This window comes from Solanum lycopersicum, chromosome 7 (genome assembly GCF_036512215.1).
Source record: "Solanum lycopersicum chromosome 7, SLM_r2.1".
NCBI classification, from domain to species: Eukaryota; Viridiplantae; Streptophyta; class Magnoliopsida; order Solanales; family Solanaceae; genus Solanum; species Solanum lycopersicum.
The window spans coordinates 53597270-53623330 of NC_090806.1; the positions used below are offsets into that span (position 1 = coordinate 53597270).

At 31.9% G+C, this 26061-nt stretch overlaps 2 protein-coding genes and 1 long non-coding RNA gene across 14 annotated transcripts; 2 read left to right on the forward strand and 1 right to left on the reverse strand.

Moving 5' to 3' along the window:
• The first annotated feature begins 2765 nt into the window (after nt 1–2765).
• Nucleotides 2766–6114, forward strand: ABI2 (protein phosphatase 2C ABI2). 11 transcript variants are annotated; one of them, XM_069286935.1, is made up of 6 exons: nt 2766–2909; nt 3165–3232; nt 3632–4444; nt 4596–4931; nt 5024–5129; nt 5456–6114. In XM_069286935.1, exons 2-6 carry the CDS (start codon nt 3215–3217, stop codon nt 5788–5790), a joined length of 1608 nt encoding a protein of 535 aa, XP_069143036.1. In that variant the 5' UTR covers nt 2766–2909; nt 3165–3214; the 3' UTR covers nt 5791–6114. The 11 variants fall into 11 exon arrangements, 9 of the variants coding, with proteins under 9 accessions (XP_069143036.1, XP_004243738.1, XP_010324034.1 ...); XM_010325732.4 differs by having other exon boundaries at nt 2821–2909; nt 4593–4931; XM_010325734.4 differs by having other exon boundaries at nt 2823–2909; nt 4008–4444; nt 4593–4931.
• A 615-nt stretch (nt 6115–6729) lies between these two features.
• Nucleotides 6730–10320, reverse strand: LOC101261536 (pre-mRNA cleavage factor Im 25 kDa subunit 1). 2 transcript variants are annotated; one of them, XM_004243688.5, is made up of 7 exons: nt 9911–10320; nt 9791–9836; nt 7713–7806; nt 7554–7621; nt 7386–7472; nt 7186–7296; nt 6730–7038 (listed from the first exon to the last, which is right to left on the reverse strand). In XM_004243688.5, the coding sequence occupies exons 1-7, from the start codon at nt 10036–10038 to the stop codon at nt 6964–6966; spliced, it is 609 nt and encodes a 202-aa protein (XP_004243736.1). In that variant the 5' UTR covers nt 10039–10320; the 3' UTR covers nt 6730–6963. The 2 variants fall into 2 exon arrangements, with proteins under 2 accessions (XP_004243736.1, XP_025887763.1); XM_026031978.2 differs by having other exon boundaries at nt 7740–7806; nt 9911–10171.
• Nucleotides 10321–18024: 7704 nt separating this feature from the next.
• On the forward strand, nt 18025–26061 carry LOC104648450 (uncharacterized). Its single transcript, XR_002028160.3, has 3 exons — nt 18025–19521; nt 21600–21662; nt 25808–26061. It is a non-coding gene; the product is annotated as an uncharacterized lncRNA (long non-coding RNA).

Sequence of the window (26061 nt, forward strand, 5' to 3'; positions counted from 1 at the left end):
TGAAAATGATACATGTTTAGAAGTCCAAAGCTCAAAAGTAATTTTTGAATGTTTCTTAAAAAAACAATGTTGATGATGAAGCTAAAGATGGTACAATACCTTCTCAAAAAACATATATTGCATGTATAACTCTTCATAATTTTATGATGCAGTTCAAAAAGACAATATCGAAATTTTTTTATATAACAAGAAAAATTAGAGATGAGCTTCAACAAGTTTTAAATTTTAACCAAAAAACACAATACAATCGCATTTCACTAAATTGTCTAAGATATATTTATACTTTTAAAAATCATTAATTTATAATATTAATGAGATCATATATTTATATAGAGGCATTTTGAAAATATATTGTTTGATTATTTTATTGAATTTGGTGAATTTTTTCATTAGCCCCAATCAGAATCGAAAAAAATATTATTTTAGAGATCAATTATCAAATATCAATTTTATGAGATTTTAATAAATATTAATTACAGTTATGTTTGAAAAGATTTATATTCACCGGATTATTTTCCCTTTTTCTTTTTGGACAAAATTAATATTATTTTAACAGAAGTATTAAAAAGAATATGAAGGTGGGTAACGTTAGGATATAATACATTTACAAAAATAACATGAGAAAAGTTTGGGAGTATATCTCAAAATTAAGAAGAAGTTTGATTCAGTCAATAATTATATCTATCAAACTTTAGATTAACGAGGAAATAATCACATATTTTTTTATTAAACTTTGGACTATGACCCCACAATTCATTATAACTTTATTAATCATGAGATATTTTTTTTACGTGAGATGATTTTTTATTGTATTAAGTGTGAATCCAAATAAAGTCAGCATTTTTTGCTTAAGTACATTATTTATATTGTAATAATTATTAAATACATTAAATATTTAATTATAAAATATAATAATTAAAATCTAACAATTTAAATTTATAAATTTTAAATCTTTAATTTAATCTATTTTAAGTTAATATTTAAAAAAAAAGTGGGGGTGGAGGTGGAGGGAGCGCATGAGCCAAGCGATAGTATATAGCACGAGAGAAGTATAATCCTCAAAATACGTGACATAAATTTCATCAATCTACGGATTTATATGTTATGTTTTAATTTTTCACTAAAATTAAATAAAAGTAAAAAATTTAATATTGTAAAAATAAATTGAATAAATATGAATAACATTAAAAAAATCATACTCCCTCCGTTTAAAAAAGAATGTCTCTATATTCTTTTTTAGTTTGTTTCAAAAGGAATGATCTTTTTCTTTTTTTGATGACACTTTAACTTAAACTTTTCACGTGGCATGTTTAAGACTACAAGATTAAAGGACATTTTGATACATTTGAAATAACTTTAATTTAAAACCACAAGATTAAAAAATATTCTTTTCTTTAAACTCTGTTTCAAATCAAATTAGATCAATCTTTTTAAAATGGAAGAAGTAATTATTATTTGAGAAAGATAAAGAACTCAAAAATAATAATAGCACAAATAATCTTTAGTATGAAATCAGTGCTCACTTCCACATCTACTAGTAATTCTCATTCTCAACTAGTATTTATACGGATTATTTATTTATATACATTCAAAGAAGAAGAAAGATAAAAAGTATAGTTGTGATTACCAAAAAAAAAGAGCTTACGCAAAGAATATGAAATCTCAATCCTATCAATTTCAGATACAATTATCTAAAAAAAATTACATACGACAATGTAATAGTTATATTTAAAGAAATTACTTATTGTGCTTTTATGCTCTAAATTTTACGGCTTATGTCCAAGTATTTTGATAAAATTAAAAAATATTATAAATACTTATTTTAAAATTAAAACAATAAATACAAGTCAAAAACCATAAATTATAAATCTTAAATTTATAAGTCATTAAAAATCAATCCAAAGATACTCTTAGTTAAAACTATTTTTGAAAACACCATTTCAAACATTAAAAATTAGAATATTTTTTATTGAAAAAGATGGTATGCGTCAATTTGTCCGTCTTGAGTCTTTGACCCATTTACCCAAAAGTTTTTTTTGTACAGGAAAACTAAAGCTCAACGTGGCAAGGACAGAGAGTTATTATGGGGCCCACTCACCAAAAAATAATTATTTTAATATTTTTCAGAAAGACTATTAAAAAAGATCATCCCATTAGTTCACCGAAAGAAACATTTAAAATCAAGAGGTGGGTCCATTACCAATCAAAAGAAGACACCTCGTTGGACACATGTCTGCTAACTGGGACCCACTTGACTAACAATTTAATAAAAAAACCACAGTGTTTTGTTTTTCGGTTTTTTTGCCCCACCTTTTATTTAAAAATAAAATATAAAAAATTAAGACATAACTATTTGTTTCTATATATACTTTTATTAATCATACTAATGAAGAGATACTAATATGATGCAAAGCGAAAAGTATTATTAAATTGATAGGAGTAATAAATACGGATATCTTTTTTAAGAGATGTGCAAATAAAATATTTTCTTTCCTTCAATAATAGTTTTTTATTAAATTAAAAATAATTATTTGATAATTTTATTTAATTTAAAAAATTAAAAAGATAATTTATTTTTATATCTATCTTTTATCTTATTAGTAAATATTATTTATCATCTAATACGTTTTTAAAATATTAAATTTAATAAAAATCAAAAAATAATATACTAATACTATTCCTACTATTTATTATTTATTTAAAAATAAATTTAGATAAAGGGTAGAGTAGATAAAAGTGTTGACACATCACACACTTTGCTGTCTAATCTATATTTTTTTCAATTACTTATTATTAGTATCATTTATATTTTTTAATGAGAGGAACTGAAGTTCCTTTTTTTTTTTTTCTTTTTCCTTCTTTCTTTTTTATTATTTAGTGTGTCATTAATGCAAGATTGTTTTGAAACGGTAAGCAACTTCTCACTTACCTTCCTACCTTTTTTTCATTATTATGAGTATTTGTTTATTGGATTATTGTATTCATTGATTTGTGTATCTAATCAAACCTTGTTTTTGTATGTACAATATAATACCCACAATAAATATTGAATGATTATTATCTCTAATAACAAATCCTTGCATGCACCATTTCTTGATTTGTTTGACCCTTGAACTACATGGGGTTTTCACAAACTTTTTTTTTTTTGATTCAACTAACTTTAGGTAACCAAGAAGAAGTTGGGTTGCTTTGAATTTGGAAAAAAGTTTCATGTATGGTCTGCTTTGTGCTTGTAAGTCCTTTTTTTTTTCCATAAAGATTGAATCTTTATATGTTGTGTCTCTGTCTTGTTAAGCAGTGACCACTAGATTTGTTGTTTCCTATATATTATAAGTTGATGAAAAGTGATTCTCTGTTTAGGGGGTTTGTTGGTAATGTGTTGTTGAATGGATAGAATTGGAATAGAAGAGTACAAGATGCTGAATAGGGTTATATGGATAGTGATTCCACAAGTTTGGACTTTGGATCCATATTCTCTTATGTCATAGATTTATTCTGTTTTTTGTTTTTGTCAAACCTTTTGTTGGCTTAAAAATTAAGTAAATTTTAGGGATTTGAATAATTTTGGTTGGTTAGAAGAAAGGTACTGATGGAAGAGATGTTTCCAACACTTGCTGTATCATATAAACAGGGAAAATTGATATATGATGAATCAGTATTACCTACATGTATTGACTTTGCTGGATATGAGCTGATCCCCAATACAACTAGCTTGCTGTCAGAACCTAACAAGTGCAAACTTCCTTGTTCGGTGTCGAATCATAGAGTGTCCAGGGACAAAGCTAACCTTTTTATGACAGTTGCTGATTGTCATGAAATCAGGATAGGGAAGAGTTTTTCTTCGACAGTTGTAGGTAATGGGAATTGTTTGATTGCTAGTGAGGTAGAAGATGGTAGATCTATGGACAACAATTTGATTTCACCAACTGATGAGCTTTTAGGAAATATGACTTGTTCTGATTCTCTAGTTGATGAGCGTGTCAGCATGCCTAACCAAGAATGTACAGGTTTGGAGGTTAAGGTTGGGAAAATGCCTCCTCGGGATGAGGAAAAGAAGGTTGGTGTATCCCAGATTCTGAGAAAGTCTTTTTCGTGTAGTTTGGCTAATGAGTTGGTTAATGAGTCACAACTTGTAAGTGATATTGTTTCCACCATGGTTGTGGGTGCTGAAGATTATAAAAGAAAATTATCACCATCCCATCTTGAGACCTCACAAGAGATAAAGATAAGCAGGCCAAATACCCTTTGTTTTGATTCTGTACCGCTTTGGGGGCTCATCACAATACAAGGAAAGAGGCCGGAGATGGAAGATACTGCTATAGCTTTACCAAAGTTTCTGAAAATCCCTTCCCATATTTTGACTGATGCGCCAGTTTCTCATGCCCTGAGTCAAACACTTACAGCCCATTTATATGGGGTTTATGATGGACATGGAGGCTCTCAGGTGAATTTCTATCTGTTTTTATTACATTCGGCTCTTGTTTTAGTTTCTAGTAACACAAGAACTGTTAAGTTGCCTGTATGTTTAGAGTTCATTACCTATTTGTTTGTCATTTATGCCTACGTACTAAGACCAACTGTTTTTTCCATAGCAGGTAGCTAATTATTGTCATGAGCGTCTCCATATGGTTTTAGCACAGGAGATAGATATCATGAAAGAGGATCCACATAATGGAAGTGTTAACTGGAAGGAGCAATGGTCAAAGGCTTTCTTGAATTGTTTCTGTAGAGTCGATGATGAGGTAGGGGGGTTCTGTAGTGAAACAGACGGGATTGAGCCTGACCTTTCAGTCATTGCTCCTGAAGCAGTTGGATCTACAGCTATAGTTGCTGTTGTTAGTCCAAGCCATATTATTGTTGCGAATTGTGGTGATTCTAGGGCAGTCCTTTGTCGGGGAAAACTGCCCATGCCATTAACCATTGACCATAAGGTAAGGCTAGTGTTTGTTGTTGCACCGCTCTGCAACATCTGCTAGTAATTTCTTTTTGCAACCATATAATATTCGTTGTTAATTGTTTCCAGCCAAATAGGGAAGATGAGTGTTCACGAATAGAAGAACTGGGAGGGAAGGTCATTAATTGGGATGGACATCGCGTTTCTGGTGTTCTTGCAGTTTCAAGGTCAATTGGTATGTATATTGTACTAGCCGCCTGCAAATTTTGTTGTATTGTTGTATTTTTACTGGAGAGGGTTAAGAGCGTCATCTATATTGTGCTTGATTTGCACATGGAAATAAACGAATCTCAAAGCTACGATGGAGCAGACCTGCACGTGTACCAAACTTGAAGTGTTATACCATACATATATAGTGTCAAAGGTCAACCCTGAAGCAGCCCACTGATGTTGGATAACGACGTCTAACTTCAGTTGACATGGTTGTCATTTATTATTTGGAAACTGCTATTCTAGAGATGAAAGCTTTCTTGATTTGACGAGGTTGTCATTTTACTGCAGGTGATCGATATTTAAGGCCTTATGTGATTCCAGATCCAGAAATGATGTTTGTACCCCGAGCAAAAGAAGACGACTGTCTAATTTTAGCAAGTGATGGGCTATGGGATGTCTTGACAAATGAAGAAGCTTGTGATGTAGCACGGAGACGAATTCTTCTCTGGCACAAAAAAAATGGTGGTACTTTGAGTAGGGAAAGGGGTGAAAACGTAGATCCTGCTGCTCAAGATGCTGCAGAGTACTTGACTCGAGTTGCTCTCCAAAGGGGCAGCAGAGATAATATATCTGTGATTGTGGTCGATTTGAAGGCACAGAGGAAATTCAAGAAGAAAACATAACGCACTAAACCATCCTCGTATTTCATTTGTGGATGTAACATTGGGAAGTTATCCTACAGGATGATAATCATTGCAGATTTTAGCTATCCTTTTTAATTAGGCTGTTACCGTACATGATAGAAGTTATTCTGACAATAAAAATTCAGCAGAGTTGGTTCAAAGAACAAAGTATTGACTCCCAGCACAGATTATTTATGCAACTGTAGTGTAATGTTGTCTTCCCAGAACTCTCTCACTGAACAAACAACTGCACAAGTAGAAACAAGTTATGTGAGTGAGCTTGCTGTTTTTCATATATGTATCTATCCTTTTCTTGAGGTCTAATTTCCTGTTGCCATTTTTTGGTTTTGTTTTACCACCGTCTATAATGTGCCCCTTCTCTGCGCATTTGCTTGTCGTGTTGGTCCAAAAGCATTCAAACATAGATGGTAGTCAAAGTCAGCAGCTTTTGAGCAAGAAAAGAGAAGAAACTATCAAACAAACATAGTTCTCAAAACTTGAAAATGACAAAGCTGGCAGCTTGACAGGATGTATTACAAGTAATTGGTGCATTTTGTAAGCTACTTTCTTGGAATACATGGTAGAAAATCAATGAAAGTTGAGGAATGGCATACTGTTCGACCAAAAATGATAAATCAAGTACTGTTTTTAATATACTTGCTCTAATTTTCTGGCAGCAAAAGTTTAAGTCTAACTCTCTTTGATCCTGTTCATGGATTAACCAAAATGTGCAAAAGCTCAATTTTCCTCTGTCATTTCCTCAGTTAGTTAAAAAGAATGATATTGTGACAATACTAGGTAACATAGATATCATTATGAGTGTAGCTACAGAGATCAATGCAGTCAGTTATGTCTAATGAAAGTTGGTTAGGCACCTCACATTCCATTCAGAGATTCTTCTTCTTCAGAGGTCAAGAATTAAGCATCACAGTTGAATGATTTATAAGTTAATTTTTTTTTTTCAGAACAAGCCAATACAATTATACAAATATACAGGTAGAAACAGACACTGCAGATGAAAACATTACAAATAAAAATATGTGTGTCTCTCGACTTTGCTTAATCACACTCCATATACTACATATACATGTCAAACTCACTATATCTTGGCATTCTACAGCATGCTGGATGGAAATAGCATTGAGCCTAATGTCACTTGTATTATGACACCGATCAGTCAGTATCAGGTGTATTGTAGGAGAACTTCGATAACAGTTGGGGAACTCCAGCTATTATTGGCCCATATGTCTGTATATAAGGGTATTGATTGCGTTAGTTCAAGTATAACATCGAGTAAGGCCAACTGTCTGTAAGAGTCCATTGTGATAAAAGAAAAACAGATTGATCAATTAGCATGGCAATATTCTATTCATGAATGTGCCTGCTGTACAGTACCTTGAAATTTTCATGAACTTGGCACAATGGAACAGCAATAAGTTTGAGGTTCTTCGGTACAATGAATTTGCAACTTTCGGGCAACCTCACTAGAAATAGTTTTGTGCACTCCTACAAAGAAAGAAAGTTAACCTTGCCAATGCCTTCAAGAACTCCTGACAGCTAACTAGACAAATTTCAGAATATTATAACCCAAGTACCTTTGGCCTTTTTATATTAGGTGGCAAAACCAGGTAAATCAATGTTTCAAAGTCAGGTCTCCACCACATCCCCAGGCATTCACCGACCTACGTATATATCAAATGAAACATTTAAAAGATGCGTAGCCAAAAATATAAATTGAAAACGCTACGTAAAATGTTGAATACCTCCCATCTGTCATATTCTTCGCTCATGGATAATTTACTTGAGAGTTTACGTCTAAGACATTCGATTTCTGTGTATGTCAACAAGAAAAATTCTTCAGCGCTCAAACTACCAGCTTCAACATAGAAAACTGGATAAAATGAGAAAAGATATCGTTGAACCTGATTCACCAGGCCTAAGACGACCACCTGGAAGTTTGTACAGGGAATGCCGTACTTGCAATAATAATAGATGTGGATGTTTGAACAAATCAACCTGCAATGCAACGTATGCATACTACATCATCTAACAACAACCAAGAATCGCCCCTTCCTAATGCAGTATATAATTCAATGGGTAATTGACATTTTTAACAACAGAAGAATACATAAAGGCTTGAGTTGTTTGAATAGAAATTGCACCCCGTATTACAACCGTCCATGAGGATGCGCATGAATAAGTATCGAGATCATTCACTTAAAATCAGGCACCAATTTATGGAACTTGAACTATTGGAACAGATGTCGGAACTACAATCTCTACTGCTCTTTTGATATTTAACTACTCACACAGGAAATTAGTAAATTGCAGACTTAGAGCCTGTTTGCATTGGCGTATAAGCCATAAGTTATGAGCCCGTCCAAACAGGCTCTTAGAACCTGCAGAGTTGCAAAACTGACTGCTGAACTATCTCAATGACTCCATGTATAAGCAGTTTATGATACAAACAGGTTTTGTTTCAGCTCACGGTGTTGGCTCTCAATACAACAAAAACAATTTTCGTCTTTACCTGCATTAGTTAAGTGTCATTAGAACCAATGTCGCTAAAGGCTTTAGGGACATATATAAAGAGTGACAATTGCCGCTAAAAATACATATTTAGCGGCAATTAAGAATTAAATGCAGCTAATGGTCATTTTTATTGTAGTGTCTACTTATTCAGCACTTCATGAGCCAACCATGCTTAGCTGCAGTATCAAGTTGTTTATCATAAGGCGGAGGCGTAGAAGGTACATCTTTAGGTCACTATGTTCCCCCAGAAAAACTTCAGCCTGGAGGCATTTACTTGTGGATATTGAATCAAAGCAGTAGGGCCTGGATCCTACAACTACATAGTGAAATAACAGAAGAACCTCTGTTGCAATTCTATTCCAAAATGAGAACCCTAAAACTTCAAGCTACTTTCTCACTAGGAAGAAAGAAATGCAAGATAAGATAACAGCTTTTAGAGCTGGAAACCACGTGTAGTTTTTGAAAAGTTCAGACCATTTCTCGATTTGTGTTACATCCTTGTGCACGAGCCACGGGACACTGTATCGTCCCAATTTTATTGAATGTTCCATTTGACAAAGTTACTGGCCTGCTAAGCCAAGTCAGTCTCTTGTTGCGATTTTATATAAAGTTAAAATGGTGTTAAAGATCCGAAACAAATTTTGAACATATATTTATATCCAAAACTTCTCTTTTAAAGTTTATAGTTTATTCAGAATTTCTGATCTCCTGTATAAGTTCTGATTTACATTTTGATCAAAAATGATCCCTTAACCATTCATAATTTTGCCAGCTATATTCATCTTTAATGCTACCAGCTTCTTTAGATAAAGCTCCACACCATTAAGATTATAGGCACACCTTAAACCGTTAGGAGTCGTTTGGTAGCTGATTAGGAGAAATAACATACATGTATGAGATCTTGTATAAGTAACATATATATGATAGTTGGTTACGACTACGTATAAAATTAATAATACAATGTTTGTTTTGCAATTCAAAAACCTGTATAGCTAATACATATATAAGTTATGAGTAAATCTATATATAGTTTTATGCAACATATAAGATGAAACAACTAAACCCTACACAAATAAATTTAAAACTAGTTCATGTGTTACTAATACCTACATAACTCTAGTTAGCTACAAAACAAAACCCTCAACTCTTGCAGGAAAGCACTTATACTAAGGGAGCAAAATTCCAGAAGCTAATTTTTAGGCTGCAACAACTGAAACTTTCAATTATTTCTATAGAAATGGCGCTTTGATCATGTATTTTTTTTATATTAGAAATTTAAATAAATATATATATATGTATAACCTGCTAACAAAATTAATTAACGACTCCCACTATCAACCAAAGGAAACATGTTTTGCAATAACTGAATTTTGAAACTTATAATAATTTGGATCGCAGTAGCTAAAGCTACTGTATACTCAACCCTTGCCTCTAGGTGTACTGAAAAAAGGAAGAAAAAGAAACTAACCAAAAGAACAGCTTGTACACAAGTCCTGATTCCATGAGTATTATAGCTGAAATAAAGAGGAAACAAAAATGAACACACAATATATTATTATTTTTATTATATTGATAGAAAAATATATACTTGAATTTGAATCGTTGAATGCGATGATCCAAGGTTTCCTCTTCCTTCAATGGAAGCGATTCTTTTGAACCAAAATAGTAATGATTGAGTGGGTAAATATCCATAACATCCAAATTTCCACCTGCCATTGACAAACTCAAGAAACAGAGTTGCTATTCTTCCACTAATTAATTAAATAACAAAAAACACAAACCACGTGTCTCTTCCACAGAGGGTTTGAGCGGCCTCAAACTTCAAATGACTAAATCACAAATATTATGAAACACAAACACACTGCCAATTTCCTTTACCAACTTCCCTTTCATTTTATATGTCATTTCTGATTTAGTATCATATTTAAAAAATAAAAATAAGAAATTAAATTTATTATTTTAAATATTTGAATAGCTAAATATTATTTTATTAAGGACAAAAAAAAAATTAAAATTAGTTATTTCAAATTATAGTAAACCGATGTTCAATTTGTTTATCAAACATTAAAATGGAACAGAGATGTGATTTTGGACCGAACAAGTCTTCCTATTTTGAGGCTATTGTTAAGTCTGCACAAATTTTGATGTATTAGTTTCACAGCACATGCATTACATGTGTGTATTGTATATATTGTTTATTATGTTGAAAAATAGGCTTCGTCTAAATTTGGGATGAGGATATGAAAAATATTCTGATCAAATTTACTGTTTTTATATTAAACTTTCATGAGAATTTATTACATTTTTAGACTATTTAATACAATATTTTAAATATATATTTGTTCACGTGAAAATAAAAAATAATGTAAAATAATAAATAATAATATGTCGAGGTGGACACATATATACCTCTAAAATATATTATTAAATAGTTCAAGGAAAAACATAACTATTAAATAGTTCAGCAAGGTAATAAATCCTCATGAAAGTTTAGTATGAGGTGGACACATATATACCTCTAAAATATATTATTAAATAGTTCAAGGAAAAACATAACTATTAAATAGTTCAGCAAGGTAATAAATCCTCATGAAAGTTTAGTATCACAATAGCAAATTCAACCAAAGTTAAAGTATTTTTCAGATCTTTATCCCTTTAAATTATAAAAAGAGCCACATATATTTATTTTTAAATTGACAACTGACTTTAAATGACCGTAGAAGTTACTACTATTTCCTTCATTTAAGAATAAGTGGTGTTTTACTTTTTTCTTTATTTATAAAATTTGATTTACATAATCAAGAACAAGTTATGTTCTTCCAATTTTATCTTCTTCTTTTTTTTTTTTTTTTTTTTGAAAAAAAAGTGCTACATGCATTTATTTTGTATATTGACAACAAATTTGGAATAATCATACTAAGTAATGACGCTTTATTAATTATTTCCTTCATCTCATTTTATGTGGCACAATCTTCTTTTTGGTTAGTCCCAAAAAGATTGTCACATTTTCTTATATGATAAATATTTACATGTATAATTTCTTTTTTACCCTTGTTGGTCCCACTAAATTTTAAAGATGTTTACATGTTTTTAGCTTTAAATTATATATATATCACATGTGTTTTACTGATTTATATATTGAGTTGAGTATCCATGAGTTGAGTAGAGCGACGGTATGTGTTCATTCCTTAGTCCTTTTCAAGCTTAAGTTGTTGTTTAGCATTCCAACTCGCATACTCGTACATTCAATGTACTGATATCAGTTGACCTGCATCGTCTTATGATGTAGACGCAAGAAACCAGGATCAGCATCCAACGCCTCATTAATCCAGTTTGAGCACTTAGAGTCAATGGTGAACCTCCTTGCAATTACGAGGACTCTTTTATTTCTTTCTAGTCTTTTCATTTATAGAATGTTGTGGGGTTGTCCCAACATTTATCTTAGTATTATAGAGGCTTGATAGAACAGATAGTCAGTCAAATAGTTCAATTTGAGTATCTCTTTATTTACAAATATTGTATCTCTTTATTGTCATTTTGGCGAAGCTACTTTATATTAAGTAATTCTTTTGAGAATGTTTACTTGTTGTATGATGAGTTAAGTCTTACACTGAGTTAAGTAAGCCAAGACAAGGGTTCGCTCAAGGTCAACAATTGTCATTTGGTATCGGCCACGTTCAGGATGTAGATTCGGGGAGTGACAGTGAGATTGGGAGAGGAAGGAGAGAGGCGAGCGAGATTGGGAGAGATAGGAGAGAGGCAATCGAGATTGAGAGAAAGAGGATAGAGGCGATCGAGATTGAGAGAGAGAGGAGAGAGGTGAGCGAGAGAGGAAAAGAGTGGGAGAGAGGTGAATTGTATATGTATATAATTGTATATTATACATATGTATTTGTATATATGGCAAGCGAGATTGGGAGAGGGAGGAGAGAGGTGAGTGAGATTGGTATAGGGAGGAGATAGGCGAGGGAGAGAGGGTAGAGAGTGAGAGAGCGGTGAATTTAATATGTATATCATTTAGATAATTGTATATTATACATATGTATTTATATATTCTGGCGAATTATACATATACAAACGTGACTAATTATACAAACTCAATGTGAGCCCATATAATTAGTGTATAATGATAGTCGCGAGTGGTAATTTTAGCAAAATATAACTATGATGAGTAATTAAATAATATAAATTTGCTTAACCGCGTAATTTTCTCTAAAAATAATCATTACCGTGACTATATTATGATATTGTAAGTAAAAGTAAAAAAATCTATTTTTGAATTACTGGATTTAACATAAAAAATAATGATTTAATGAACTACGTTCACGCCCATTGTTCTAGTAAAATTAGAAAGAAACCTCTTCATTTGAGGGTAAATAATAAGAATTAAAAAAATAAAGAAGAAATATCTTACCTAAATCATGTGATTTTTTCATATTTAATTATTATTATTGTCTTTCCACAATTTTTCGTCATCGTTAACTCATGGAAATCGTAAGAAAAATAGGAGTATAAATTTATGAATGATTTGCCACAATTTGATTACTATTTCTTTCTTACGTGGTACCTCAAATTTCGTAGAATTTTGAACTTAATCAACTGTTGCAAATAACCCTTAGATTTTTTAAGAAGAAGAAGATTAAAAAACTTTTTAAAAATCATAGTTTAAAAGTGAGAGGAAACCCCTCTATTTATAGCTAACAAATAGTAGTATGAATAGGTACTAATTGTGCCTTAACAAAAAAATTACAATCTTTCGTAAAAGTCACTTTTCATCGAAAAAGTCACAATTCATTGAAAAAGAACAACCCTTTGAAAAAATGACAATCCTTCAAAAAAGTCACAATTCTTCAAAAATGTCGAAACCCATCAAAAAAGTCACAACCTTTTAAAAAATTTGCAACACTTTGAAAAATTTATAACCCTTTAATATTACGGTATATACTATTAATATAATACAAATAATTAAATTAATAAATAAAATAAATAAAATATTTTTAATTAGAGGTATTATAGTAATTTAAAATTCAATTTAGAAGTTCATGCTGTTATAGGTAATATATGTTGTGAGATATACTGTAACATGGATGTCTACTAAATGTAATTTCGTTATTATTTCATTACTCTTCTATTGTTACTAGAGACAAGTGTCCATAGTACAGGTTCAATTTTTTTTTTTTGTTTCTCTTTAGGTGACCCAGATGAATATTTAAAGAGTCAATTATATTTTAATATAGCTTTATATATTTTAATTTATTATTAATGTAATTTATAGTTATTATGTAACTTTTAAGTAATATATATTATTATTTTTATTTCAATATATGTAGCACAAATATAATTTCAAGAGTTAATATGTTATTAATAATTGAGATTTATGATATTTTTTATGTAATTTCCAAATTAAATAATATATGTTATTTCTTTCGTACCATATTATATAATACATATAAACTGATTTTATGAATCAACCGATTTTTTTATAAGCAATCGATTTTTTAATATATATTTTAGCTTTATGTCTTAGCAACTCAGCGATCTAGACTTGTACAAAAATAAAACATAAACTTCTGCATGAAAAGCCAATACTTCAGTATAATTCAGACTATGATTTTTAAAATTTTTAAACAATTTGTGGTATATCACATACAAACAACAACAACAATAATATATTCAGTATAATTCTAAAAGTATGCTCTAAAAAAGATAAAGTATATGTAGACTTTATTATTATCTCATGGAGATAGAAAGATTGTTCTCGCGCTTAACTCAAGTACATCCAATCCAATCCAAGTAAAAAAAAGAATGAAATAGTGTAAAAAAAAATAGCAACTAACAATTAAAGCAATGCAGAGGAACAAGACCAACAAAATAGTATGATACTAGCAACACAGTAAACCACAGACTATGAGGGATATCAAAAATAAGAACAACAACAATACGGTTAATACAACTAATAACACCAACAAGACTATACTTTCAGAAAACAAACACATCAGAGGTCTTAGGAATCCCATCCCTAACGAGCTAGAAGTGGAACAAGCGCTCTTAGCCTTTTGCTTGAGAGTAGGACTTGTCTTGTCTTTGACTTCAACCCGCTGCTTGACTGCTCGACTTGGCTATTGAAGAAGCTCTTTGCCTTTAGGCACCAGGAGTAGGCAAAAAAAGACGGGCTTTCCTCCAACTGGCACGATTGAAATAGACGGCTAGGAAGGTACGAAGTGACTCGACTCTAAAGGAGAGGAAGGAGGCCATTGGATGAGGTTACTTCGTTCCTCAACTTTTTGAATTTCATTCTCCCGGGAATTCGGGTTGCAACCAAAAACGAAACTTGGTAGCACTCTAACACTCAATTATCTGACAACCTTTTACCTTAATGTGTGTTCAACACCCACCTATATAAGGTCATGTTCTCTATAAATTAAAGTTACATTATGTCTTGTCTAATCATATGATCGCAAATACATCTTCTGTCAACCTCTATCTCTCCTAGTACCTACTATAACCAATCTTTTTCATCTCCTCACTGTGACATTATCTTCACATGTACAAACAATCTAAATCTCACTTTCTCATCTTGTACTCTACGGGAATACTTTTAACTTATTCCAAATATCCCCATTCCTAATTTTATCAATCCTTTTATGCCCACATATCCACCTTAACATTCTTAACATGTAACTTTTAAACATGACAATTTTTTACTAGACAATATTTTACCCCATACAACAAAATCGATCTAACCATTTCTTCATAAAAAAATTATCTTTAAGTTTTAGTGGTACCTTTTTATCACATATATAAAACCCAGCTTATAGACATATCCTAAATTCATGCCAATATATGATCATCTTCCCAAATTTAGGTTTTTTCCTATCATAAAATCATGTCAAATCTTTCCCCATGAAAACAACCTAGATTCTAAAGCTTAAGAATCAATGCACAGGGGTTAAGGAGTCAAATATTATCCTTTTCAACAAATTATATGGGAATAACAAGGGCAGACGGCCCAAAATAGCTTGTCCCAAGTCAAAGAACACAATATAGAAAATAGGAATTTTGAGGCTAATCCTGCGATAAAATTGTTTTGCCCCGCTATAACAATCCCATCCTCCATAGCGGAAATTAATTTCGCTATAGCGATAGGGGAACTGCTATAGTGGGACGCCTTCCGCTATAGTGGCCTCAAAGAAACTTCAGAAGCTCAAAATTCCAAAAAGATCATTTTTTACTGCTATCTCTTTTCCTGACATCTCGACGTATACTTTTCACTTCAAGATCTATTTCAAGAGTTCTACTTACCTGAATTTGATTTTAAAATTCTCTATGGACTCCTTAATGCTTTGGCTACAAGAAAACATCAATCAGACCTTCAAACATATCCCACCCATTCCTGAACTGTCCTAGACCTTTGAAATACACTATTAAATAGTTCAGAAAGTAAATATTCTTTTCAAAGTTCGATGTTATTACAACATTTTTGATCAAATTGAAATTCAGATATACTTTAGACCCTTGTCTCAAACATCAAAAGCCAAAAACTCGATTTTAATTGATTTAATATTTATTATAAATTTCTAAATATAATATAATTCATTTGATTTGATATTTAAAATCCAAACCAACTTATACCCCTAAGTTAATTTAAGGATGGTAATTTAGACTATTATTGAAAAGGACAAATTTCACAAAGTGATACAACATTCTCTTTTGCGTATTTTTAAAAAAAAATAGAGCAGTTGATCTTGCTTCAGGAAGTCGGCATCTCGTTAGATTATATTAGACAAGAAAACAGAAAATTCCAAATATTCATATCATTTTCGAACTGTACATAAGTTTATATTGAGTTCTCAAAAAATCAACCAACTCTTGATTCTTCTTTGAGGAATTTTTCAAATAGTTAGTATTATGAATTTAATTATGCTTCATAGCTCTAGATTATATATTTACAGATTTTGGTATAATTTAAAATGTTTTGTTTGTACAATTTATGGATTTGTATACTTTGCGAGTAATTTTATATAATTTATGGGTATATTTATATAATTGAGTATTTGTTGTATAAATTCGAACTAACTAATTTATACAAACGCAGAAATCTGAACTTAAAACTTTTATACAATTTAAGTTAAACAAGATTACGTTATGTACAAAAGTTATATAAATTTATATTATAGAAATTCCAATTTTACAAACGTGTGAATCATATAAATTCAAAATCCCAACCCACGTAATTTCATTGAATATTTGTTGCAAGTAGTAATTAACTAAAATTATAACTATAATAACTAATTAACTAGTATATATTTGATTAACCACATAATTTTTTCTTTTCTTTTGGATGTTATTATACCAACATGTTGGAATATATATTTGATTTTGTTCATATTCTAATTTGTCTTTTTCTTTTTTATAATAAAGAAAGATACTTATCGAAATGACAATTAATTGTTATGTATAGTATAATTCGTTTGCCTAGTATAAATATTAAATAGTTACCTATGCAATCAATTAACATTAGATCCAATCTATTAGAGCCTATAGAGAAATTTAAACAATAAAAAGATACTCCAACTTGTTCGTAATCTGGGTTGGGTCGATACAGGAGTAAGTTAAATTCATTTAATCAGATTTTTAATTATTCAAATCAAATCAAACTAAATATAACTTGAAATTAATTGTTGTCAATTTAGTTTGATTTTTTTAGAAACATAATGAGATTTATCTTTTTTTCCCCTACAAATAAAAGCAAATATTTTGTCGTTTTTTAACTTATAATCCATAATGAACCTTTTATTGTTATGCTATAACTACGGAGAAACTCTTTTAATATGTAAAAGTTTTAATCAAGTGAATAATGTTTGATAAGAAATACACACATGCGCAGCCGACACATGTACGCACACCTCATTGTTGTTTTACTTTCTTGAATAAGTGAGTTTTGATTCATGACTTTCTTTTCATAACGAATTTAAGGTGTAAAATTCGTTAACTTATTAGAAATGAGTATTTTTTCATGAAAAAATATACAAAGTATTTAAAACTATATATATATATATATATATATATATATTGTGTAATGATAACTTATTTGTTAGTTCAATTTTTTATTTAGATTTTTTTTATAAAATCAAACCAAATCAAATTAAATGTTATTGTTTTTTTGTAAAACTTAAATTCAAATAAAATAAACAGTTTAATTTATCATTTTGATTCTGTTATTTATTTAAATCTATTTTTAACATAACAATGAACATCCTGCTCCTACTCCATCAATTTGTTTTTGCATTATGATGTGGCATGGCAATAGTTAAGAATTTTGTACGATTTTTGTGGACAATATTTCGCTCTTTCTACAATAATTAAAACTAAAAAAGACAGTTCAAGTTGAGAACAGAAGTGAGTCCAAAAAACTTTTAGGTACTTCATTAAATTATGTAGAAACTCTCAAAGCAAGAAAAGTGACCATTACTTTATGCTACTCAAAAAGAAGAATGAAAAAGATGAGCAGTAAAATATTTTGGGATATAAGAAGTACATAATATGAAAAAGCTAAACCACTTCTCGTTCTAGAATACAAGAAAAGAATTTGAGTCTAAAAAAACCCTTAAGATGAGGAATTCAAGAAAAAGAAAAAGTTAGTATGATTGAAGGTTGACATGAAATGTTATAAGTGTGTTTGAAGGAGAAAATAATTTTTAATTTTTTTTTTTTTTTATGTTTGATTGGTTAAGTTATTTTTAAAATTTTCTTATATAGAAAAATATAATTTTAAAAAATGAAGAAAACTACTCAATGAAAGTATGAAAAATGAATTTGACAAGTAATATTCAAAGTTTATTGTCTTCTCCCTACCTAACGTAACATCTTGAATTTCTGGCCATTGACCATTCCATCCCAGCACCCCCATTCCCTACTCCCTATCCCTCACATTATATTTTGTTAGATTATATATAAATCTTATTAGAATAATATTTTTTACTTATTTATAAAAATACTAAAAAGTAAGTTAAAACCCCCCACTTTTTTCTAATAAACCATTTTCTAGAAATATTTTCCTTTCTTACTAAACACACAATGCCCCCCCACCCCCACCTTTTTTTTTAAACATGGGATAAAAAGTGGACAGTTAAATACAAAAATTAAAAATAATATTATCTTGAAAATGTGACAATTTCTTTTAAGGTATTCCAAAGAACATGTAAGACGCCGTAACTAGTAAGAATCGAAAAGAAGTTAAAAGTTGGAAATAGTCATTTTTGAAAAGAATATAAAAATTCAGAAATTTGTTAAGTGTTTAAAATTGAGTTTTTGGTCAACTTCAAACGACCATAGCTTCTAGATCAGAATGAATTAGTTGTGTTTCCAGATGTTGTAGGAAAGATCTTGGAATAATCTTTCATACTTTGCCGAGTTTGCTCGATTCCGAGTTTGTCTAAATGAGATATTCCCATTGGAAGTTGGGTTGTTCAAATAAGGAAATGTCGAATCCGGATTTTAGAGGGGCATTAAGGTCTTTTCCTTACCCAATTACTTTATTTTGTTTTTGGATAATTAATTGTGTCCAAATTCATCTTAGTCAATTTACGCTTTTGAAAAAAGAGTTAGGATTTTGAGAGAATAGAAAAGAAGAGGAGAAAAGAGGAGAAAATGCAAGAATCGTCAAGATCATTCAAGTTTGATCGTGAATTTCATCAAGGGGGTGATCCCTGCGAGGGTGAGTGATATCACATAGCATTGGGTTAGCTCAATCACGCGTCAAACATGTTTCGTTCAGCGTATTTTCATCCTAAAAAATTGAGAATTTGATTTTGTTGATAGTTGTTCTTGAATTGATTTCATTTTTGAATATGCGTTGAGATTAAGGAGTTTCTTGATGTTAAAGTGTCGTTTCCTTGAGTTCTCAGAGTAAGATCCTTGTGTATATGATTTGGGTACATGAATCTAATGTGAATTTGAGAAAAAGAATTGGGTTAAATCGATTTAAGATCAGAAAATGAGACCAAAAGTTTGTCAGTTTTTGCCTGAAGGAATAGGTGGCACGACGTGCCCCCATAGTGCCAGGAAGGATGGGGCGGCGCGTCAACAGTGCACCATTTAGAGCCTCAGTAAGTTGGGGCTGGCGCGGCATGCCTGGGATGAAGCAAGTCTCCACCTCGAAGATCTGACGCAAACATTTTGAAGTCTCCATCTCAAAAGGTAAGCGCTCAAACTCCATCTCGATTTCATTTTGCTCAAAGCTTCAATTTCCCTAAATGAATTTGTTGGTTCAGATTTCAATGGAAACAATTTTACAAGATGGGTTCATCAAGAATCAGTTATAAAATCAAAACACTAGCTCCAATTTGCACTATTTCAACATTAGTCAAGCTTCGACTCTTTCTCTCTGGAAAAAAAAGGAACCCCAACTAGGAATTTCCATCACATTCCCACATTAGTATATCTTATTAACTCGACATACTATTGTTTTGCAGTTCCAACTAGACATACCATTGTTTTCCAGTTATAAAATATGAACCCTAACTCAGAATCGTTTCACTCGACACACCACTGACATAGAGATTTTAGTGGTTTGGGTGTTATGATAGTGTCATATTTTAACTCTAAACTCTTACCATTTCTTTTAGATTGAAGTAAGATTAGTATTTTATCAAAAATAGGGATTCTAGAAATTGGAATGTTCTTAAAATAGAGGGTTTTTTAGAAGTAATGTTTTTTGAAAATAGGTGTTAGGGTCAAGCAAGCATTTGGTGTTAGGTTCAAGCATATTAAATTGACTGCTTTAGTTTTATACTTCAAGTAACTTTGTGACTACTCACGACCAACTCTCTGTAAATTGTATCTCTTTTTTTCTCACCTGCACATTAGCTTTCTTTTTTCCAGAAAAATGTGTTGATACAGATTTTCTGGTTATACTTTTGTTTGGTTTCATTTTTGGTAATAAATAATGTTAGTGTAATATTGAATCTAGTGCTAAAAATGCTTCTGGTTGATTTTGGTATTCCAATTTAGGATCTTTTGAACTTGTGTGATATATCACTTTTTTTTTTATTTTCCGATTGATATTCTAAAGTGTTTTTTTATGTTTTTCTCACTTGAAATAACTCAATTCGAGAGTTTATTGAAATAGCCTTTCAATCTGTGTAACATCTTGCAACTAGAAAGAAAAGTTTAAAATCTGGAAATACTTATTTTTGGAAAGTAAAAGGAAATCTGTAGATTTTTTAAGTAATTTAAAAGTGAATTTTTGGTCAACTTCCAACGGCCATAACTCCTAGCTCAGAATGATTTAGGTCTAGTTCTAGATATGGTTGGAAAGTCGATGGAATGATCTATCCAACGCCGCAAAGTTTGCGCGATTCCAAGCTCGAATGGGTGACTTATGCTTTTTGAAAGTTGGATTGTTGGAGTTAAGGAAAATGTCCAAATCCGAATTTTAAAGGGGTAGTTTGGTATTTTTCTTTCCCTATTAATTTTTTCCATTTTTGGTAATTAAGTTAGGGGTCTTAGTTTAACTAGATCAGTTTCTTTTACCCAAAGAGTCAGGGTTCTGAGAGAAAAGGAGAAAAGAGGAGAAAGACATTCAAGATTTCGCCAAGCACATCGAAGTAACTTATGGATTTCGTGGGGGGTGATCCCTAAAAAGGTATCTCAGTCTATCTCAACGTTGGATTCATTCACCCACATGTCAAGCATGTTTCACTCATCGTGATTTCGTCCTAAAAAGATTGGATTTTGAATGTTGTTCTTTAATTGCTTTCGTTCTTGAACATGAGTTGAAGTTTATGAATTTCTTGAGGTAGAAAATGATGAACATTAGTAATTTTTAAAGTAGACTAGTTGATCCAATTAGTAGTCTATAAATTTACCAATGGCAAGGTATAGGATGACCCAGACACCATGTAGCAAAACATTGTATCATCACTATAGCTCTTAAGTGATGGTTGTTAGTTAGATAAAATCCAACAAAAGTTAAATGTATTTTATATACACAGTTGTTTGTATTTTTACATAAATCTCAGAGTTATATTTTATCTTTGCATACATACAAAGTTGACATCATGTTTTAAGCAACATTTCTTTATGTTGCACTTATTTTAAATTTGCTATATATTGTAATGAGTCTAGTCTAACTTTTCTTTATGTTGCACTTATTACCAGGTAAGTTCTTCATATTTCCCTTTCAAGCCTATGTTAGTATTATTTAGCATTCCAGCACGCTTACTCATACATTCAATATACTAATTCCAGTTGTCTTGCATCATATTATGATGCAGACGCAGGTAATGAGGATCGCATCCAGCATAACGTTGATCCAATTGAGCACTCCAGAGTCAGTGGTGAGCCTCTTTGCGTTTTGAAGGGATCTTTTTATTTTTTTTCTAGTTTAGTTCATTAGGATGTTGTGGAGGTTAGTCCCAACATCCATCTCAGTTGTTTTTAGACGTTTCCTAAGTCCCAACATCCATCTCAGTTGTTTTTAGACGTTTCTTAGACAGTTAGTAGTTCAATTGCTTATACATTATTATTTCAAATATTGTTTAAAGAATTGAGTTGCTATTTGGGCTAAGTACTTATATAATTTTGAACTATATTTCATATGTTTAAGTCTTCCGCTAAGTTATGTAATCCAGGCCAAGGGTCCGTTCGAGGTTAGCAATGGTCATTGAGGGTCGGCCACGCCCGAGGTGTAGGCTCGGGGCGTAACAAACTTGGTGTCAAAGCACAAAGTTTAAGAGTCCTAGGGAGTCTATGAAGTTGTGTTTGTAGAATCATAGTTATCGGTGTGAAGTGCGCCACAATTATAATTAGGAGGCTGCAACATTTAGGAAATTACTCACTTCTTTCATACTCACTTTGTGCGTTAGAGTTTATCTCTAAAAAAATTCTTTCTAACTCGTGCTTACTCGTAGCCGATTGTGAGTTGAGCTTTGTTTAAGGATGCCTTTTGGGGAGTTTTGTTTCCTCGTGAGCTAGGAGAAACAAATAGATGGTTTTTGACATGAGGAGTAGAACGAGTTTGTTTGTTGCTGGGTTGACTCATCTATCAAGTAAGGAAAGTAAGGCAACTATGCTAATAGGTGACAATGACACAACAAGATTGATGATCCATGTGCAACAAGTTGTGGAGGACCAGCTGAGGGATAGAAAAGAGTTCATGAATAAGAAGGCTAAGACGTAAGGAACGAGTCCGGGCAATAAAGAAATAATGTGAGCTAGTCTTCTTTCTAACAAAAGTAGAAAGGACTTGCTTCATTATCTGCTAGTGCACTTGCACCAAGGAACCAATGTGTGTACAATACTCAGGATTCTCAAAACTTTAGATCTAGGCATGCGTATTCGCAAGGTGGCAAGGAACAAGGGGGTACTTAGACTCCTGCATGTTCCAAGTGTGGTAGGAGCCACTTAGGGGTGTGTCATGATACATTCACGGATTGATTCAAGTATGGCTAAAATGGTCATTTTAAAAGAGAATGTTCTAAGAAAAGATAGAGAAATGATAAAGAGGGCAATATTGTCGATTCTTCTTCAATTTTTTCACCAGATAGGGTTACATCTGGATAATCTACTTCAGGGTAGATGGAGAAGGAAACCACCTTTATGCTATTACTAGTCGCCGAGAGAAAGAGGATTTGCCAGATGTTGGCACTGGTATGATCCAAGTCTTCAGTTTTGATGTCCTTCACTGTTTTTATACCTGTTGAGAAATCTATTTGAGCAGACAGAGTCTATCGTGATTGTACCATTTCTCATAAAAAAAAAGAGTACCATAGATGACTTAGTTTAGTTAGACATAGTAGAGTTTGATGTCATTATAGGTATGGACTGACTTCATGCCTATTATGCATCAATAGATTTTAGCACTCAAGTAGTCAAGTTCCAATATTCTAGTGAACCAGTTATAAAGTGGAAAAACAATTCAGCAATGCCTATGAGTTATTCCATTTTGTACCTTAAGGCAAGAAAGTTAGTTTTCAAGGGGTGTCTCTATCACTTAGTCCGAGTTAATGACTCATATATTGATATACCTTCTATTCAGTCAGTTTTAGTAGTAAAAGAGCTTCCAGAAGTCTTGCTAGATGATCTTGCCGAAGTCCCTCATGAGAGAGAGAGAGAGATTTTGGTATAGATGTTCTTCAGATACTCATCCTATATCTATTCTGCCATATAGAATGACACAATAAGAGTTAAAGAGCTTAAGGAGAAGTCGAAAGACCTCATAGAGAAGGGTTTTATTCGACCAAAATGTCTCACCTTGTGGAACTCTATTCTTGTTTATGAGAAAGAAAAATGGTTCCCTTGGGATATGTATATATTACTGTCAGTTGAACAAGTTTACCATTAAGAACAAATATCCTCTTCCACAGATAGATGATTTATTCGATCAACTTCAGGGTGCCACCTGTTTTTCTAAGATAGATGTCATATCTGGCTACCATTAGTTAAGAGTAAGGGAATGTGATATTCCAAAGACCACCTTCAAAACCCTATATGGTCATTATGAGTTTTTGGTCATGTCCTTTGGTTTAACTAATACACCATCATCGTTCATGGACCTTATGAATGAGTTTCTAAACCATATTTAGATATGTTTTTATCATCTTCATTGATGACATACTAATTTATTCAAGGAATGAAGAAGATCATGCTAGTCATCTCAGAATAGTCCTTCAGACTTTGAAACATAGAGAGTTGTATGCCAAGTTCTTTAAGTGTGAGTGTTTGGCTTGAGTTTGTGGCATTCTTATGCCATATAGTGTCTGGAGAGAGAATTAAAATTGATACTCAGAAAATTGAGGCGATGCAGAATTGAGTTTGTGGCATTCAATATGTGTTCACTTAGAAAGAGCTTAATCTCAGATAATGGAGGTGGCTAGAATTACTCAAGGATTATGACATGAGTATTCTTTACCACTAAGGTAAGGACAATGTTGTATTTGATGCCATAAGCATGTTTTCAATGGGTAGTAATGCCCATGTTGGGGAAGAAAAGAGAGAGTTAGGAAAAGATGTGCATAGACTTGCATGACTAGGAGTTCGATTAATGGATTCTATAGAAGGAGGAGTAGTGGTGATGAATGGGGCTGAATCATCATTAGGGTCAGAAGTAAAAGAGAAGTAAGACCAAGATCCTCTATTGATTGAATTAAAGTCAAGTGTTCATAAGTAAAAAATGATGACTTTCGAATAAGAAGGATATAGTGATTTGAGGTATCAAGGTAGATTGTGTGAGTGATTTCAAGAGTAATTGGGATAATCACCTACCTCTCGTTGAGTTCATTTACAACAGTAGTTACCACTCTAGCATCCAAATATCTTCTTATGAAGCTCCTTATGCGAGAATATGCAGATCTCCTCTTGCATGGTTTGAAGTTGGTGAAGCAGGGTTGATAGGACCAGATTTAGTTCACCAAGCTATGGAGAAGGTGAAGGTGATTACATAGAGGTTCAAAACGGCACATAGTTATCAAAAGTCCTACACTGATGTTAGGAGGAGACCGTTAAAGTTAGAAGTAGATGATTGGGTATATTTAAGGGTTTTACCCATGAAGGGTGTTATGAGGTTCGGTAAGAAAGGAAAGCTCAGTCCTCAATATATCGGACCTTAAAGAATATCTAATAGGGTGGGCAATGTAGCTTATGAGTTGGAGCTACCACAAGAGTTAGTGGTGGTTTATCCAATATTTCACATCTCCATGTTGAAGAAGGGCATGGGCGATCCTTTTTTGATCATACCAATTTAAAATATTGGGATCATAAGTTAGCTTAACCTATTAAGAGATTCTGATTGAGATTTTAGATTGCCAAGTTCGCAAGTTGAGAACAACGGAAGTTGCATAAGTTAAAGTCCTTTGGAGGAACCAATTTGTTGAAGAATCTACTTGGAAAGCTGAAGAGGATATGAAGAAGATATATATCCATCTCTTTGAGTTCGGAGAAAATGCAGACCAAGGTTCTAATTTTCTTCTTAGTACTATTTAAGTTATGAGTAAGCATGTTGTTGTTACATTTGCTTGTTAATTGTTTGAAATTGATGTTACTACCCTTAGTCTAGCGAGAATAACCTCATTCGAGGATGAATATTCCAAGGGGGAGATATTGTAAAATCTCTCTACTAGAAAGAACTAGAAAGGAGTTTAAAATCTGTAAATACTTATTTTAGCATAGACTTGTAGATCAACTCTGGTAACATGAGGCAAAATGTTGTATCATCCATATAGCTCTTAAGTTATGGTTGTCGGTTAGAGAAACTCCTATAGAAGTTATATGTAATTTAATATACATTATTTTTTATTTTTTTACATACATCTCAGAGTTATATTGTATCTTTGCATACATACAGAGGTGACATCATATTTTATATAGCTTTTATTTATATTGCACTTATTTTAAAGCTTATGTTACTATTGTTTAGCAATCCAACTCACATACTCGTATATTCAATGTACTGATATCAGTTGGCTAACATCGTATTATGTTGTAGATGTAGGTAACGAGGATCGACAACCAGCGCACTGTTGATCCAGTTGAGCGATCTAGAGTCAGTGGTGAGCCTCTTTTGCGTTCCTGAGGGCTCTTTTTATTTGTTTTCCAGTTTAATTCATTAGGGTGTTGTGGGGTGTGTCCCAACATCTATCTCAGTTGTTTTTAGAGGTATCATAGACAGTTCGCAGTTCGGTTGTCTTTAGATTATTATTTCAGATATTATTTAATGACTTGAGTTGTCATTTGAGCTAA